Consider the following 19,045-nt stretch of genomic DNA (forward strand, 5'->3'; position numbering starts at 1 on the left):
TTCTTAAATTGTCTAGACTCAGGTTTGGCTTTAAAATAAAGACACAGGCTTCCAATGCCGGAACCAAGACGGCACTGCACGCCTCACTTTATTCCACCCCAACACAGTCAGTCAGAAAATTCAACACTTTATTCACTTCGTTTTTCCCCTCACAATAAAAGCTCTGTTTACTGTAACTTCCTCTTAACTAGGGCTGAAACGATTCCTCGAATAACTCGAATAATTTGATTACAAAAAATCCTCGAAGCAAAACTCTTTGCCTCGAAGCTTCGTTAAATCAATGTAATTAAGGTTGTACGGCTCACTGTGTTTCCGCACGGAGGATTATTACTAGCACACACAACAGGTTGACGCTTCTGTGGACCGTTTATATACCGTCTATGCACGAGACTGACGGCCCAGATTACAAATTAACGAAGAGGAAAATAGCGAGGGTCTAAGAGACAGGCGAGAGAAAACGACAGAAAGTTTGGGATTATTTAAAGCTGCAAACATGCTGCTACATCATCTCAGTAGAAAACATCCAGTGTACTCATCCATTCCACGGAGAGAACCGACACCAGGTAGCTAACTAACGTCTGTTTTACACAACTAGCTTACAGCATGCTACTCTGCTAATAGCCATGTTTTACACAACTAGCCTACAGCATGCTACTCTGCTAATAGCCATGTTTTACACAACTAGCCTACAGCATGCTACTCTGCTAATAGCCATGTTTTACACAACTAGCCTACAGCATGCTACTCTGCAATAATACATTTTTACTATTGCTGTTTACTAAGTATTTCTTATCCGATTAATCAATGGAATAATCGTTAGAATACTCGATTACTAAAATAATCGATACTCGTTACTACTCTTAACCTTCAACTGAGAGGTTACACAATAAAATACCTTACAAATGTAACAACTTAATGTTGAATCTTTTCACATCGTAGGAAAGCACATCACTATCGCCATCGCCAGATGAGTGACAATTTTGTTTGGCAAGTTTCTGCTAACCAGTGTATGATGAAGGCATGTTGGGGGGGGGGGGGGGAAATTAGAAAGCTAACGCTAGCTAACGAGCAGCAGCCAGTCGTTCGGTCGCTCTGCTCCCACTGTAGGGAGAACAGCTGACGGCCCGGGAGAGGCACTGTCTGGTTAACACAAGTTTTTTCTTCCTTTGCTGTACCTGGGGTTGCTGTGTTTTGGCAGCCGTCTGTGGATTCCTTCATGCACAGCTCGTATTCTTTTGGATGTTTCATGTGCAGGTGTTTTGGCAGCGGCGATGTTGTGTGTTGTCTGGGGTCCTTGCCGCCGCGGGACAGGTCGGGTTGGGCGTGTGGCTCGGCTTGGGTCGCCTTCTTTTGGTTGGAGGTGCTGCCGAGCGGCGCTTTCCAAGTTCCATTTTCACTTTCTCACAGCCTACTGCATTGAACAGTCCACCTACATTACGTCGACCAGCAAGCAAAGAGCAAGCGTAGGGTTCGGTTCGGTGGAAAAAAATTCTAAGGTTCGGCAGAAACCGAACCCGGTCAAAAAACCCAATATTCGGCTGAATCCAAACCCGAATCCTGGATTCGGTGCATCCCTACTTATTAGTGAGTTTATTAAATGTTGTTTTGTTAATGGCAATCGTTCCGGACCTCTGACCTTGAATATATATCAGATGCAGACCTTTGAGTAATACGGTTGACAACTGCTTTCATACATACATACAGAAAGTGTTGATCTACAGTACTTTTACACAGCAGCTTTTGCGAACTGTAATACAGAAGGCAATATTATGCAGAGGTATTGCCATGATGCTGAAATGAAGGTATGCTAGGCTGCCACGAATTCATGAATGAATGTAGGGCAAATGCTAAGATAATTTGCCAGTATAAAGGGTTGTTCCTCTAAAGTTCCCCATCAAGGATATTTGAGGGCCTCATTGGTAGGGATGCACCAAAATGAAAATTCTTGGCTGAAGCCAAATATATAATGAAAAACTTTTTCCCATTGCATAAATTAGTCAAAATGTGCTCTATACTATTTTGCCTTGCTTTTTGAAAAAAATCTATTTTAAAACTACAATTGAAAAATATTTAAAACTGAACATTTTTTTCAAAACATTCTAGCATATATACTATACCAACAAAGCACAATATGACTTAAAATGAATAAATTAGTAAAATAAAAATATTTGATTTGGCCATCTTTGAGCCCATCTTCTTTAATAGCCTATTAGACCTATAACTGACTACTAAAATAATGCAGCGTAGCCTACTCTGTACGCTTATAACAAAAAGTGCATTGAAAAGAGTGCAAAAAATGGATTGACACAACAAATGAATAATCGTCTTAGACATAAGCTCAGTTCTTCAGGAAAAGTGTCAGGTTCTTCTTTACGAAAAGTAGCTTCTCTGCTTTCTCACATGAAAGTCTGTTCCTCGTTACGAGAGTAGCGTAAGTTAGAGCGAGAATGCCAGGTGCGTTGAGAACAGCAAGCAGTAACAGTTACTAAGCGTACGTGTGCAGCTGTATGAGGGAAAAGACGATGTAAAGTGAGTTAACAGAGAACAATAAAACAACAAGCTTGTCAAGACATGGTGGCTTCATCTGATGTGTTGGCTTCCCCACTGCCGACATGTTTGATGCCTTTAAAAAGCGTGCACACCTCTCACTCTATGCTAGTTGCTATTTGATCACACATTGACTAATTTGTGGCGGTGCGCCACACAATCAACACCGGCCACCACATATTGCGCTTTGTTATAACAAATGTATAACGCTTTAACGCTATTTAAAACACACAGCGTATTCGTTCAGCTGCATTTCCTTTCCCTGCTCTCCTCCGTCTCTCTGTAAGACAAGCGTCTCTCTCACATAGGACACACACACACACACACACACACACACACACGCTGTATTACTGAGAGTATAATTCTGCAACCTTGTATGATTTGCATTTACTGTCTAATGTATAATCTTGTATTTCTGGGAGTTTGCCGTGTTTTGACAGAAGTTAGAGCAACTAGAGGGGTCAAAGGTTATATGAGGCCATTGACAGGCGACCAAAGGACACGGCTCTGTGTCATTGTTTTAAAATGACTCTAAAGAGAGATTCTCTGACTTAAAATCTCTGTGGGTTTGAGCATTGTTGGAAACATTCAGGATCATGTAAGTACATAACTCAACAACATATATAACATAGGTATAGTCATTTTTTAGACATTTTAATGTGGATATATTACATATTATATTTTTAAACCATTAACTATCAATGGGAAAGTGACAGTGACATCATACAAACAAAGGTTGTAGATTGAGTCTGAGGATTATAAGTAATTTAATCATGTTGCTTTATTGACTCACTGTTGCATATTTTTGGCTGTGTGTGTGAGTGTGGGTGGTGGGGGTGAGGGCTGGTTGTAGGTTTGAGGCAATTAGCATTCCCATGTCCAGTGGGGCTGTGGGAATCCCTTGAAGTAGAGGCTAAGACGTGATTGTGAGGCTGCACATCACAGCAGCCACTGCTTTGTAGCGCTCATTTATTGTCAGAACGATGATGCGCCCCCATCTCCATCCCAGCTCTGACCCCCCCCCTGCCTCCCCTCGAGTTCCCCCCTCTTTCAGCTGGGAAATTGAATTGTGTTGGAATGCTCTGTGCCTCCTTTCTCTGGCACTTGAATGGGCTCTTTAGTATTTCACACCAAGGTGTCCTTTAGGGTGCGAGGTCAGGCTACCAAAACAGCTTCTAGTGGCGGATTAGGACCAATTAACATCTTTGTACACAAAGGGCTCTGGCAGCTGAACAGGCTGCAGGGTGACCCACACTGCTGTTGCATGCCAAGCCAGGGGACTGCTGCACTTGAGCTGAAGTAGCAAAAGAGGGGTGGAGAAAGTTTTCCAAACCTAATGGAACATGTTGCTACTTCACACCTCAAGGCTGTATAGCCCATTGAGCAATCATTATCTTGTGAAATCAGAGAGCAAACCACTTTTTTATCATCACAGTTATCTGTAAGAGGGTACCATGAAAACTTTTTTCCCTTCATATAATGATAGGCTACTATATAGGACCAGGGTTAGGCCTTTAATCCCTCTGGAACTACCCATTCAAATATTAGACTCACTTCAGACCTGCAACCAAATGGTTGAGAGATTTGCTAAATGGAATCAACCTTAAAAACAAAACTATTAGAAAGTATCAAATGATGATGATTTAATGTATGCTGCATTTAAAATGTCCTCTTTCACAAAGGTAGTTGGCCATGTGTCCCACAGAGCCCGACAAGTACAGGAATTTTGAGGCCGTTAACAGTGTCAATATTTGAGCGTTTAAAAGATCCAATAATTGTATATTTTCCAATAATATATTTTTAAAAGATGTCCTAAATTAGTTTTTTAAAAAACCAACAGAGCATATGTAGTGAGAGGGACATTTTGCAGTACATAAACAGTACAACAAATCCCTTGGTTATTGACAAATGTATATTGTCTCACCGTGTATAGTTATATAATGTATAGTTTAGGCTGATTTAAGACTCAAGTATTGATTTAAAAATGATTTTATTGATTTAAAAATGGCCGCCAGAGTCTATGGTCAGAACTTCGTCCATGGCAACAGTCTGTTATACAGAAATAACAGTCTGTAGAATGCCGTGATTGACCAATTGGTATACTTTTTTTTTTGATTTACACAGATTTGTACAGATCATTTGATTGAATCTGGTATCCGGTATAACATGGCATGATATTAATAAACGGATTAATAATGTAGAGAGAACTTGAGTCATTGACCAGAATCTGGGCCCTGAGGCAGGAACTAGAGAGGCTGATTAGAGTAAAACTCATTTTATTTTGGAGAGGAAAATGTTTTTTTTTTTTTTTTTATTTGTGGTGCCCTTGGTTTTTATCATCACACTTGAGCCATCTTTTCTCTTGCTCTCTCACCACTCTCTGCCCCAACCTCCACCACCATCTCCTACTCCGCACACACACACACACACACACGCACGCACAGACACAAACGCACACACACATGCCCAAGCACGCACACACACATACACACACACACAGACAAATGCACAGACACACACACAGACACACTTTCTTTATTTCTAATAGAAGGTGAAATGCAGGTGTGTGTGGGAAATGTCTGTAATACTGTAGCGCATTGACAGGTTATTTTGTTGGCCTCTGCCTAATTAGTGGCATAGTGGATGCACCCTGCTAAGCTTTAGTGCTTTATGTTCGTACCAGTCTGCTCTAATTTCCTCGTGCCTTTGATATTGGCCCTGAGATTGACGGTCGGCACAAAAAGAGGAACACCAGACCATGATAGAAAACCCAGTGGAAACAATGGCGGTCTGCAGATGTGCACAGGGACCCTGATGGGAGGGCGTCAATGGATTTCTTGCAAACTCCACGTAAATTGGCATGTTCCACCAAAACAAGTTCCTTCCTGAGACTATTTAGCAGAGGCACCGTGGCTCCATCTGGCACTTAGCACCGCCCAAGACGATTGTGATTGGTTTAAAGAAATACCAATAAACCAGAGCATGTTTTTCTCCCATCCGGCCAGACCTTCCTCCGCAGGACTGTGGAGGGAAGGTCTGGCGAAGCGAGACTACAGCAAAACTGAAGTAAATGTAACAACATGTGGCAAATATACCTTTTCAATATGTCATTCAAAGAGGGATAACAAATAGTTTTTTGTGGATTTATTACCACAGGTGCTGTATAAATCATTTTCACATCAGATTAGAACCTTTTGAAGGTAGCCTAAATTCTTTCAGATGTTGATGGAAATAATACGAAACTTCTTAACAATGACATACAAAAGAAAAAAACCCATCCATGCTGTTCTGAGTGAGATACGGTTTCTGAATGTGTCCTGTCTTCAGTCTCTGGGTCAGCTGGTCAACATCTGCACGGCTTTCTACGTCACTAGCCGAGACGAGGGGGCTAGGGGGCTAACCGTTAGCATGCTATCTCATTCTGAATGGCAAAACACTGCTACAACACACACTAGTTAACCATAATCTACAAAAGAACTACTTCCATGTCCCTGTTCTGCAGGTATTCCACGCAAAGTTGGAAGTGCGCCCTCATTTAGAAGAAGTCTCCCAGCTAATCCTGCCTTGTACTACTGAAGTTGGAGAAACAAACACCTAGCTAGCTCATGTAGTTTTTACCTAGCTACTGAGCATGTAGTCCTTACCTAGCTACTGAGCATGTAGTCCTTACCTAGCTACTGAGCATGTAGTCCTTACCTAGCTACTGAGCATGTAGTCCTTACCTAGCTACTGAGCGTGTAGTCCTTACCTAGCTACTGAGCATGTAGTCCTTACCTAGCTACTGAGCATGTAGTCCTTACCTAGCTACTGAGCATGTAGTCCTTACCTAGCTACTGAGCATGTAGTCCTTACCTAGCTACTGAGCATGTAGTCCTTACCTAGCTACTGAGCATGTAGTCCTTACCTAGCTACTGAGCATGTAGTCCTTACCTAGCTACTGAGCATGTAGTCCTTACCTAGCTACTGAGCATGTAGTCCTTACCTAGCTACTGAGCATGTGCGACTGCCAACAAAGATGTTCCAGCAGTGAGAGGTCTCACTCTGTAGCTAAAACAGAGACCTGAACACAGGGTGAAAAGAGGAGCTGCAGCAATGAGCAGTACAACTAAAATATGGTGTTTTTTGGAAATTAAACCACATAAACCTATTCTGGTACAACCTCAAAATACAATTATGAACCTGAAAATGAGCATAATATGGCCACTTTAAAGATATAGTGCGTAGTTTCTGTCACCCCCATGAGGAGTTCTAAGTAATGACAACAACACTGATGGAGCGTCCACATGATACAAGCCTTACGTGATCATGCAACAACCCCTAACTACATGTGTAATTGTGAACAAGTGAATTTCATGCATTTTTTCCTGACATTTGCCTGCCTTTGACATTTGGGCCTGGAAGTGCATGAAAGCTGTTTAAATCGCACCGTGAAAGGTCAGCTTGTGATTATTAACAGTGTTGGTTGGTTAGAAAGGATGTCTACTTAATCTCCTGTGGACTGGTGGCTTTCAGCGGCACGAAGAAATGGGAATATTGTCAGTATTGCCTGCATTATTCTTCTTTCTTGTGGCCTGTTGGAATACAGAAATAAATGAACTTTGTCGTTCTCCTCTCTTTCAGCCTACTCTACTGTGTCGGGTGTAAACGGACCCCTGGTGATCCTGGATAATGTGAAGGTAAAGTTGCTAAGGAGTTCTGTTTTTATCAAACTTTATGTAAATGAATGACTTCTCATATTATTATTATTATTATTATTATTATTACTACTACTACTTCGGTGTGTAGGTATCGTGATTTGTTTAATGACAAATTTTAAAATCGATTATTTTCCCAAATATTTTCCGTTTACATCATATCCGTTTAATTACCAAAAGCAGAAAATCCATGTTATGTTCTTCTTTACAAATTAAATAAATGTGGTGTGCATTCTTCTTAGAAAATCTGTTTTTAGAAATGTCTCATGGTATATTGTCTCTAGAAGTGTTTTTTGTTTATCCAGGTAAGTCAGTTGAGAACAATTTCTCATTTGCAACACATTCATACGTGGAAGCTGCCCAGTACAACCACAGTCTGATGTGCTGGCCGCTGAGCAGCTCCACTTAGGTCTTGCTCAAGGGCACCTCAGTGGTGGTAGTGAAGTGCTGCTCTTTCACTTTCCCCACCCAGATTTTATCCTATCGGTCTGGGGATTGAACCGCGACCTCCCGGTCCCTAGCTCGCTTCCTTCCACCACTGCCCAGTGTTTGTTAAATAAGGAAAAGAATATCTCAGTACTCAATAATGATATTGAATCCCAATACTTCTGGAATTGCAATAAATGAAAATCACAATCTGTATGTGAAAGAATCAAATCGGTGAAGAAAAGCATATTGTCCGAGCCCTATATACTACTACTACTATTACTACTACTACCTCACTGTTTGCCTATTGTGAAACCTCATTTTGAAAATGTATTAATGAGGTTGGGATTGGCAACACTACCACTCACCAAAAGAATATTTCCTAAGCCGAATGTATGTCACCACTATATATTTTGCGATATTTGCTTTTTATCTGCTCTTGTATTAATGATATCAATGAAGTTTTCAGGCAGCTGTAGTGAAACTGTGTTGGATCTCTTTGAACTAGTTCCCCAGATACGCTGAGATCGTCCACCTGACCCTGCCGGATGGCACCAAGAGGAGCGGCCAGGTCCTGGAGGTGATTGGAAGCAAGGCAGTTGTCCAGGTGAGAAACCAAATCCAAAATGGCCAAACTGACCGACATCTATTGAGCCTACTGTTCAAGAGCCCTGCTGCTATGGATAATTGTGAGAGCACCAAATTAATCCACAGCTGAAAATAGTCCACAACAAATGCTATAGTACCCAGCTGTTTTATGAAATTACTGAGCCTTTTTAAAAACTAAAAGAACAACAATCTTTGTGCCGTTTTAAAGTTCTCTCCAGAAATGTTTAAAGGCAGGGTTGCTAACTTTTTCCAATATACGTTTTTTTAATATATTGTTTGGAATAGTCTTTACACCCCGACGGCAATACATAACTTCTGGGCTCTGAAAAAGGAGTGAAAAAGTTCCATCATCTGTAACTGCTGTAATCCTGTAAAACCGCCCACCAATCACTGTCTCGCTGTCCATTTGGAAAGAACCAATGAAATGCCTCCTTGCCGCACCGTGCGTCCTCTACCCCTCCGTGTACGAGCCTGAGGTTTAAGCACGCCAATATAGCCTCTACCGCACATCATCGCAAATCATGGATAGGCAGCTCTTATTAAACACTGTCATTCTTAAAGTACCTGTACTTGGGTACCCGGATAGCTCACCTGGCGGGCGTCCATATATATAGAGGTTTACTCCTCGACGCAGAGGCCGCGGGTTTGACTCCGACCTGTGGCTCTTTGCTGCATGTCATTCCCCCTCTCTCTCTCCTTTCATGTCTAAGCTGTCTTAAAGAAATAAAGGCCTAAAATGCCCAAAAAAATAATCTTAAAAAAAAATACCTGTACTAATAAAATGGGCTACAGTACGATACAAATTTGGCAGTTTACAATGAAATTAATTCTGCATTCATCAGCAGCTCCGCTCAAAAAGAAGGAATAAAAATAATAATAAACAGAGCTAGACAACAATTACACATATAGTACAAAGATGAAGACATATCAACAGCCATGGCAAAGAACCATGTTACACGATCTCCTCTGATCCAGATCTTAATTGGCAGTACACTGGTTTTGGTTTAGCAGGATAGACTGATGTCTAAAAGAGTTCTTGAGCCTGTTGAATCTAACCAAAGGGACTCTATATCGCCTGTTAGAAGGCAGAAGTTGGTATTCATAATTTAAAACATGCATACTCCATGCATGTTTTAAATTATGAATACCAACTTCTGCCTTCATAAGTACTGTCTTTAATGGCAGGATATTGCTTTACTTGTTTAGCATCTGTATACCATGCAACACTGTCTGTTAATCTTGATGAATGGCTGTGTGTGTGTGTGTGTGTGTGTGTGTGTGTGTGTGTGTGTGTGTGTCTCCAGGTGTTTGAGGGAACATCAGGCATCGACGCCAAGAAGACAGCCTGTGAGTTCACTGGTGATATCCTGCGAACCCCAGTGTCAGAGGATATGCTCGGTATGATCAACCTGATTTCACATTGCATATTTCATCCAAATTTAGCAATAACACTTTACAAAATGAAGTCAATAATCCTCTTAATTAGTCCACAGTTCAGGTCTTGTTTCCACCTGCACAGTAGCCCTTTCAACCTTCTATCTCTTTAACACAAAGATGAACATTTTAAAGCATGTCAAGTTCTGTTTGAAAGTGTTGCGTTTTCCTTTTAATATGCTTATTCTGCTTGTGGTTTCAATCTACATGGTAAAAGCAAAACTGCACTGAATCAAACCTTGTCTGAATGTTGTTGAATGTCTCAGTCAATGTGATTATCTCAGTACAGCACAAGGTCACATATATTTCAGTAGCAGTAGAAAGTGAACCTCCTTTTGTTTTTGAAGTATCATTAGTCACGTCCATGAATTTCAAATTACTTGTACTTGTAGACTCGGCAGGAGCCATAAGAGCCTCTGTCATCTGCTTAGAGTCTGACACAAAACGGAATAGATCAGATCATGTAATGAATTTTATTGTATTTGTTTCTTCGTAATTATCTTTGAATTCAACGTCCAGATAAACCAAATAGTTGTTTTTTATCAAACGAAATCCTTAATCAACTTGGCTGAAGGAGAAAATGTTCCTCTTTCAGGGCGTGTGTTCAACGGCTCGGGCAAACCCATTGACCGCGGGCCCACGGTTCTGGCTGAGGACTACCTGGACATCATGGGTACAACTCTCACCTGTTATCTTCTGTTTTCTACTACTACTATTTCTACTTCAGGAGTATACACAGGAGAGGTGCACATTTCAAAGCTGACTCCCAAGACTTTACCAACCATTTTCTTTTTTAACTGTTGGAAAAAGAACACATATGATGCATTTACTTGAAACTGGTAAGCCTCGTGGTGCATTCAAAGTTATTGTAAAATACCCTTTTCCCATCTGGTGGTTGCTTTTGTCGTTAAACAGCAATTTACTGGTGAAATAAGTCATTGTTGTTACATTTTTTATAAATAATTTAATTTTGACCATATGGCCTTAGCCATGAACGAGCCATTCTTTAATGTCGCCGACTGTAGTCTCTTCTTTTTTTTAAGTATCGGTTCAGGCACCATTTACGCACCGGCACCATTTACGCACCAGCACCGTTATCGGAAAAAAGCCCAAACAAAAGCCAACCCTACATTGGTCCGATGTAGCTGTTTGTGTGTTTTCCAGGTCAGCCTATCAACCCTCAGTGCCGTATCTACCCCGAGGAGATGATTCAGACTGGCATCTCGGCCATCGATGGCATGAACAGCATCGCCAGAGGACAGAAGATCCCCATTTTCTCTGCTGCTGGGCTGCCCCACAACGAGGTGAGACCCCCAAACCAGGCTTATTTCCTCCGCTACAGGAACAGTTGCTCTGATGCCTGATTACCAGCATCCGGAATGTTTACTGAATTAACCCCCTGAGGGCGACTGTCATATACGAGAGCACTCTACACGTTTTATGTTTTTTGGGAGATGGCACAATTAACTTTTTGAATGAAAGCATATGGACTTTTCTGGGAAAAATCTAAATAGTTTTATATTTGCGTTAGTTACGGTGTTTGTTTTTGTTTCCCTTGATTGCCAAGACTTGGGAAAAACGATACAGAATGCCTGAGAGCCTTACTTATTATATTCTAGTATGTTTTATATTTTTAATTGTCACCTGTGTTTTCCTTTCCATCACCTGTGTGATGTTTGTGCCATGTCACCATGATTCGAAGCTGGCAACCTTTGGGCCACTATAGTGCTTCTCTAACCTCTATGCTACCAACCACCCAAGTTGCCCACCGATCTTTTCTACCAGCCCACCCTAATATAGGAGGCTAAAACCGGCCCCTGCCCTCAAAGTAGGCTGCTTGTAGTAAGCTACAGATTATTAAAGGTTACCGAGAAGTAGCCTACAGTACAATCTAGAGTTTGCAGGTCTGTTATATATAGTTACAAGACATGATGCAGCAAAAACTGCAGTAGTTTGCCAAAAAAACTATCTCAAAGTATTTGTTTGCCTGAATGTCCATAAAATGTAATCCTTGTTTCACTTGATAATCATTTCTTAAGCAAATGGCAAACTGGAAATAAACTCAGATACTTAGCTATTCCTGAAATATACAGGTATACATGTTCCCAATGAATGAACCAAAATCTCAAGATAACAGCTTTGGGATCATTTCTCTCAGTCTCACAATGGAAGTGCTTAACATTGATGACTCAAGTCATTCCTGTGTGTCGGCTGTTTTCCTCTGTGTCACATGACCACAAATTGGCTTGTGCTTCCTTTCCAGAGATTTCGATGCCTCACATTAGAAGCGAATGACTCAGTTTCCCCAAGTAAATGTTAGTAAAGTGTGTTACATACTAGAATTTCTCATGTTGTATAGATGCAGTTCAGGTAAAGTAAAACATTTGACAGAAGTGAATTGGTAAGTGCCATGGTTATAGTTTCTACATGACTTGACCACATTTAAGTAACAGCGACATTAAAAACACAGAAAATAATCCAATAGCAGGAAAACCCCATGTCTGTTTATGGGATTGGTACTTCACCGTTAAAGAAAGGAAAACTTAAACCAAACTTATTCAGCGTTTCCCACAAATTAGAAAGCAATTTGTGGCGGGGGGTGTCGCCCCGTGTCATGGAGGGGGGTGGGGGTACTAATTTTCGTAACAATCAAGTATCAAAAACTGAGGAGGACACGCTGTTGGATGCTGTCCTCCTCTCCTACTTCAGTGCCTAACTAATCTCTCTCTCTCTCCCTGACCTTGTCTTTCACTGGTTGAAGCCTGAAAATATTGTAAACAAATTCATAACATAACTAATGACACTGGTGGGACTGTTGAGCTCTGTTTCAGACTGATACCTCCGGTTCAGGCTGGTCCTCATCCTCAACACGGGCCTTTTTCAGTCGCGGAAAATACTTTTCAATACTCATCTGGATTGAAGCAGCAAACATTTAGTGTAAGAGTAAAAAATGACATAACATTATTTATAATACGTTTATTTGATGAATGAATATAGTGTTTTGACCTCGACAACCCAACTGCATTTTAGCAAAGCAGACGCAATCGCTTGTTTGCTAAGAGTCGGGTCGGTGATTGTGAATGTGTGATTGTGAATGTGTGATTATGTAAAGGTGTTCACCAGATAGATACCAACCTTTAGTGAACTTGTGAATTTGGCCAGCCGTCTTCTCTCCTTTACGGAGACAGACGCTGCGTGCACGATGGGCTCGATGGTGTCGCCTTACAGGCAGCTAACACTAACATTACTTCTTTGACATAAGGACATAACCATTGCCGCGCTGCCTGAAAAGCGATGTTGGGGGCTATAAACGCCAAACACCGCTGTGTGTGTGTGTGTGACAGAGAGACGGAGGAAAGCAGAGAAAGGAACTGCAGAAGAAACGTGTTTTTTAAATAGCTTTTTAAAAAAACAACAACTTGATAACAAAACGCAATGGGCAGCGGCCGGTGTTGATAGTGCGGCGCACCGCCACCCATTAGTCTATGTTAGGGAAACACTGTCATTGTGACTGTATAGCGTTCACTGGGCTCTGGCTGTAGCTCCAGTGCCAACCAGATTAGGTCATACTTAAAGAAGGAGAGTGATGTATTATTTCCAGGCTAATGGAGGTTTTTGTCACAATACACCAGTTTAAGTAGGACAGCTTTGGAGATCGTCCACAGACCCCTCATTGTATTCAATGAAACAATATTGATTGATTCAATCTACTGAAGCACAACTGAGGTTACTTATGTGATAGGCCATCGGCTGTTCTTGAGCCTCTTCAGCTGAAAGGAGAAAAAAAAAGGATTTAGAAACCAATGCTGACCTCTGTATTCTTCTTTTCACTCCGACAGTCCTGTACACATCAATGCTCGGGGACAAAAATGAATGCATTACTGACAATGGTGTGCAATTCGGTCAGTAACAACGTGTTTCTTTATGTATTTCGGGAGATGTTTTGATATCCACTAAAACCCTATTTTGAAGTTGTTATAGCAACTTAACACAGGGAACAAGACCATGTTTAACTTTGTAATTTGTTATCTGCCACCATCAGTTTCCAAAATGCAAGTAGAAATGTGAAAATGAACTTGTATAATACTAGGTTTCTGTGTTAGTATGACAGTTAGAAAAATATAAATGTAATGAAAAACTATATAAATGTAATCAGAGTGTTGCATATTTCTGATTGGGAATCTCCACGTCAGTTAAAAGCGACTGTACTCGACATTCAGAACATTAATATAGCAGTAAAGAAATATTTACTGCGTAAAGTTATAGTGGAGTAAATAATGAAGTCACACTCCCTCTGTGTGTGTTGTACTTGTGGTTTGGTAGCCGGTCTGGCCGCGCGTGCATCTTAGTGCATGTGGGGGAGTTTCATGTAATGGGGGTCTGTGAGAGCCATGTGGAGGCAATCCCTGCCCAGTTCTTTTCAGTATTTTCAGTACAGCTCCTTTTTTTTAAATCAACAGTCAGCACTGTAAAGGCTGATTTCACGTTTAGGCTCTTCTTTATCCCTGATCAGAGAACAATATTCCATGGACATACTTTTAATATTTTTATGGCTATGCTTTCCACAAATACTTTTGAGTGAAGTCAGTTAGATTAAGGTTTACAACTAAGGCAGATTGTAGTGAAAATGTACGGAGCAAATATGCCATAGAATCAGTTTCTTTAATCAGTTATTGTGTTATGAGCATAAATACAGCCGTCAACCCCAATCTCATCCACAGTTTGAAAATGAATGGTCCAAAGGGTCCTGCTGGTGAACGGGCCAAAGAACCAGGGTGTGTGTTGTCCGCCTAATGAGGACCTGCTTGTTGTGCCATCGGGATAGTGTGAACATTTTGGCTCATTGTTTGATGAAGCACATGTCACAGAGGTCAATCATGTGTTGGTGTTGTGTATGGGCCAGGTGCCTGAACCCGGGGGTGCACGGAGAGGTCAGGCCGGATCAACGCTGTGGCCATGACATGTGATCAGCGTGAAATTCCTCTTTCATTCCACAAAGTCGTGACGTATCACACAGACTCTTCACTCTGCTGCATTTATTCGTTTCAGAAGGTGGTTGTGGTTTGTTGTACAGTATAACAAATGTAGAATTAAAGACTTGATGAGTTGTCTCTGTGAAGCCTTTTAAACCGAATACTTTAAGCATAAGATTTGTCTTATTGTTAACTAGGGCTGTGTATCGTTCAAAAATATTCGATACCAATACCGTGACTTTGATACCGGTTCCTAAACGATACTTTTTTGATACCAATTTTATGAAACATTACACATTATCGCACAAATCTTTTTATTTATTTTCCAGCTCATACTACGTGAGCCGTCTCTGTGTTACATGGAGTTTTTCCTGCGTGTCTTTATGACGTGTAACCTTAGACAGCCAATCACAGACATTATTAGATCTTGGTAGAAGCATGCTGCGTGCTGATTGGCTCACTGACGCTGATGAGATTTACCCCTTAGGTATTGAATGACGAGGCATTTTTCGATACTTTTTTTTTTTTTTTACTCGATATTTTAGAGGCAATTCGGTCAGTGCCTAAAAGTACTGCATTCAGTACCCAGATCTATTGTTAGCACATTCCATTAAAATCTTCTCCGTGTAAAGGGACTCAGATCCAAGCCCATTGGTTCCTACTGAAGAGGTTAATCTTTAAATAAAGCTCAATACGTTCCTTAATATCAAATAAGGTGTTCAAAGCAAGTAGGCTACACTTGTTATTTCAGTGTGTCCGATACATTTGTTTAGGATTTCATATCTTGTGTTGCTCATGTAGTTCAGCTTGCAGCTCCAAGTTGTGAACATGAATTAGGCTACCATTTAAAGCTATCTATCTATAACCTTAGGTGCTTGGAAATGTTGGAAGTTAAATCTAATTAGATTCAACCAAATGTTGTCCAGTCCCAACACTACAGTTCTTGACACACTCTTGTACTCATAGAAATAGAAACCTATCATTTACATTCTCTCACAAATATACGTTGCTTCATTAGGTGGACATTTGTTATGATAGTAAAGACTGTAGCCATGTTTTCATCCTCACGTTTTATGCAAATTAAGTAATATTGAATGGAAAAAGACCTCATGGAAACAGTAAAATTTGATTGAATTTCATGAATATCGACACAAAGTTTGTATGTTCGATCTCATCGGATTTTCTCTTAATCGGTAAACGGCTTATGCGATAAACACTGATGGATACGTTATTGGCTGAATAAATAATGAATTGCGATTACGTTTTAGGTCATTTTATGGTTGCACCTGGCCATAAAACGAAGAAGTTGTTTTAGATCATTTCCGCCACGTATTCTGCTTTCTTTGCAGAAATGGCGGGTGTCAACAAAGACAGATATAACTGGACGGAAGAGGAGACGAGAGACTTTTTAAATGTAATTAAAGCTATGGAAACATAGCTTGTGTTGATATTAAGACCTCCTGAGTGTCTGATTGCTCCTGTATGTTTTCTTGCTCCCAGATTGCAGCCCAGATCTGTCGCCAGGCCGGCCTGGTGCAGAAGTCCAAGGATGTGATGGACTACAGTTCTGAGAACTTTGCCATTGTCTTCGCAGCCATGGGGGTAAGCAGACCCCCCCTCCCCTCCCAATCTGTAACTCTAATCCCCCTTTTAACCCTGACGTGACACCCTGTCCCTTCTCCCTCCTCTCCCGCCCTGCTTTCTGTCTTTTATTCACCAGGTGATTTCACCTTAAGTCCCTCTTGTTACTTCTGCCCCTCTGAGCATATCCCCCGACCATGTAGACAGGTTACTAATTCAACATGCCCTTTAACGCTGTCAGCCCCGCAGTATCAGGTTCTCCCCTCCTGGCTGCTCTAATTCCCCCGATTGTGACAGGTTGACCTCTACCAAACACACTCACATTTGCTTCACTTGCTAAACACTAATCCTTCCCTCTTCCACTTCTCCACCAGTTCACATTTCTTTTCTAGCAGGAGAGTTGTTAATAGGGATTTATACAGGTCAAAACATGGATATGCATTTTTTGAAAGGACAAATTGAAGGACATAGTGCACACAGTGAGGGCAATGCATATGTTTAATGGTAGTTAAAAAGTTAAAACCCAAAACCTCTGCTTACCCAGAGTATAAGACTGGTACTAAGATCTCCTATGGAATGACTTCTGATTAGAATTTGTCTTGGTCTTAATCCTGAGTGCAAAAATCAATGTGTGTTTTTGTCACGTCTGATTTTGACCAGAACTCTGACAATGATGAGACTAACTAAAGGAAACCAGAACACACTTTGGCCCTGACTAAAACTAGACCATTCATTGAGTAGTGCATCAAAAAGTGTCCTTTTCCATCAGAACCGCAAACATCCCGCAGTTCCAGCTTCTCAGTTGTGAGGATTTGCTGCTTTACGTCAACCCATGTAAACATTTTGACCATTTTACATGTCGGTCTCATGTCTGAATAACGCTCGAGTCACTTTTACATAAAAGTCATAACAGCAGTCGAGGTAAAATGCTCACTGCAAGGCTGAATCCAGCAAAGCACTAAACATACTGCATTGACATTCTAAAAGAGGCAGCAGAGCCCCTTACCTAAGAAATGGTGAAGCTGATGAGGACATTTAATTCGGAATTGACTTTAATAAGAAAAGAAAAGAAGATACCTTGCTAGCATGATTGCAGTGGAGAAGACAAAACTGTCCTCTTTTCATTGGAAAATGCATTCCAAAGTGCAGTTGAAGCTAATGTGAGCCTTCAGCAGTCTGAGTTAGTCTAATCAACTGGGGACGTTTGAAAGTTCCTGTCTATTTAGGACAGAATTGCCCCTTTTTATTTCCTTGCTGAGCTACAGTACGGCAGAGACATAGCAAAAAATGGGGGGTTTGAACTTAAAGAGAAGATACCCACTGGGTTTCTCTAACTCAGACTGCTGAACCCTGATATTTGCTTCACTTTAGCTATGAAATCTATTTTTGCACAAAACGAGGATAGTGGATTTCCCCCCGTATTACTTGGAGCAATTGGAATTGCGTGACAAGAGGAACAATTAGAAAGACAAATAACTCTTAAATTTTACATACGGGCATTGTGAGTATTGTTTTAAGTCCACAACAGTCCACTGAAAGATATACACATTCATACTGCCAGTTATCAATGACAGAGGGAGCTCAATACAAAGGCATATGGGAAGGTGCGATAAAGAGAGAGGAAATAAAATAATAAAATGGATAAAGTGCACATAACAAAAGATGTGACTGAGTTATGACTCCCAAGAAGGAGTAAGATTCTGAGTCAAATAGCAGCAATCGGGTAACAGTACCTCCACTGCCTCCATCAACAGTGTTTCACAGCCTCTGCTGCAGCCTCAACAGCTAACTGGGATGATCAGCCGGTCAAATCAACATGCCAAACTACAATAACTATCATGCCATTGTTTTCAGAACTCCAGCATGTACCTGTCCCTTTCAGCTCACGCACTATCTTTGCCTTCAACTCTCCAGCGTCCCCGTCGGGAAGCAGTTTAAGTAACTTTGCTTTGACAGATGCATGAAGCCAGTAGTGTTACTTATTTGATGTCTGAAAAGGGTCTTATTTTTAACCTTTAACTTGTATAATTTGTCTGTCAGGTCAACATGGAAACTGCCCGCTTCTTCAAGTCTGATTTTGAAGAGAATGGCTCCATGGACAACGTCTGTCTTTTTCTCAACCTGGCCAATGACCCCACGTAAGATTCACTCAGAAATGATCCTCAGCAATGACAACAGAAATTGTACCAGCCAATCCTAGCTTATGTTTTGCTTAGTTATTGATTCTGAATGATGTTCTATACTAGAGATAGTCTATATCGACCACGTTCCACTTCCGGGGTTGTTCAGGTGCCGCCGCAAATTCCACCGGATGTCCGTCCCCTTCCTCTGTCTTTGTGTTGGCGTTCTAACCTCTGGTGGATTTGTGAGGACTATGGTTAACTGGTCCTCAGATCTCTGCAGGGTAAATCCAGACAGCTAGCTAGACTATCTGTCCAATCTGAGTTTTCTGTTGCACGACTAAAACTACTTCTGAACTTCCACATGTTCCACCAAAACAAGTTCCTTCCTGAGACTATTTAGCAGAGGCACCGTGGCTCCATCCGGCGCTTAGCACCGCCCAAGATGATTGTGATTGGTTTAAAGAAATGCCAGAGCACGTTTTACTCCCATCCTCCTCCACAGCGCTGTGGAGGAAGGTCTGGAAATGCGATACCATACTAGAGGTGACCCCAAATCTTCAAATATTTGATGCTTCGATGGAAATACCCTGAAAGAGCGCTGTGAAGATTCGACTGTGAGACTGGCAGTGGAATCTTCACAGCGCCGTAAAGCCCGGTT

General features: G+C 41.2%; 1 protein-coding gene across 1 annotated transcript in view; it reads left to right on the forward strand.

The window, feature by feature from the left end:
* Window positions 1–19,045, forward strand: part of atp6v1ba (ATPase, H+ transporting, lysosomal, V1 subunit B, member a) — a 45,294-nt gene that overhangs the window by 10,674 nt on the left and 15,575 nt on the right. Inside the window, exons 2-8 of the mRNA XM_078272982.1 lie at window positions 7,168–7,223; window positions 8,176–8,274; window positions 9,581–9,674; window positions 10,306–10,383; window positions 10,875–11,014; window positions 16,184–16,285; window positions 18,305–18,402. Coding sequence (XP_078129108.1) covers window positions 7,168–7,223; window positions 8,176–8,274; window positions 9,581–9,674; window positions 10,306–10,383; window positions 10,875–11,014; window positions 16,184–16,285; window positions 18,305–18,402 — 667 coding nt within the window. The remainder of the gene's footprint in view (window positions 1–7,167; window positions 7,224–8,175; window positions 8,275–9,580; window positions 9,675–10,305; window positions 10,384–10,874; window positions 11,015–16,183; window positions 16,286–18,304; window positions 18,403–19,045) is intronic.

Source organism: Sander vitreus, chromosome 17, assembly GCF_031162955.1.
Source record: "Sander vitreus isolate 19-12246 chromosome 17, sanVit1, whole genome shotgun sequence".
NCBI classification, from domain to species: Eukaryota; Metazoa; Chordata; class Actinopteri; order Perciformes; family Percidae; genus Sander; species Sander vitreus.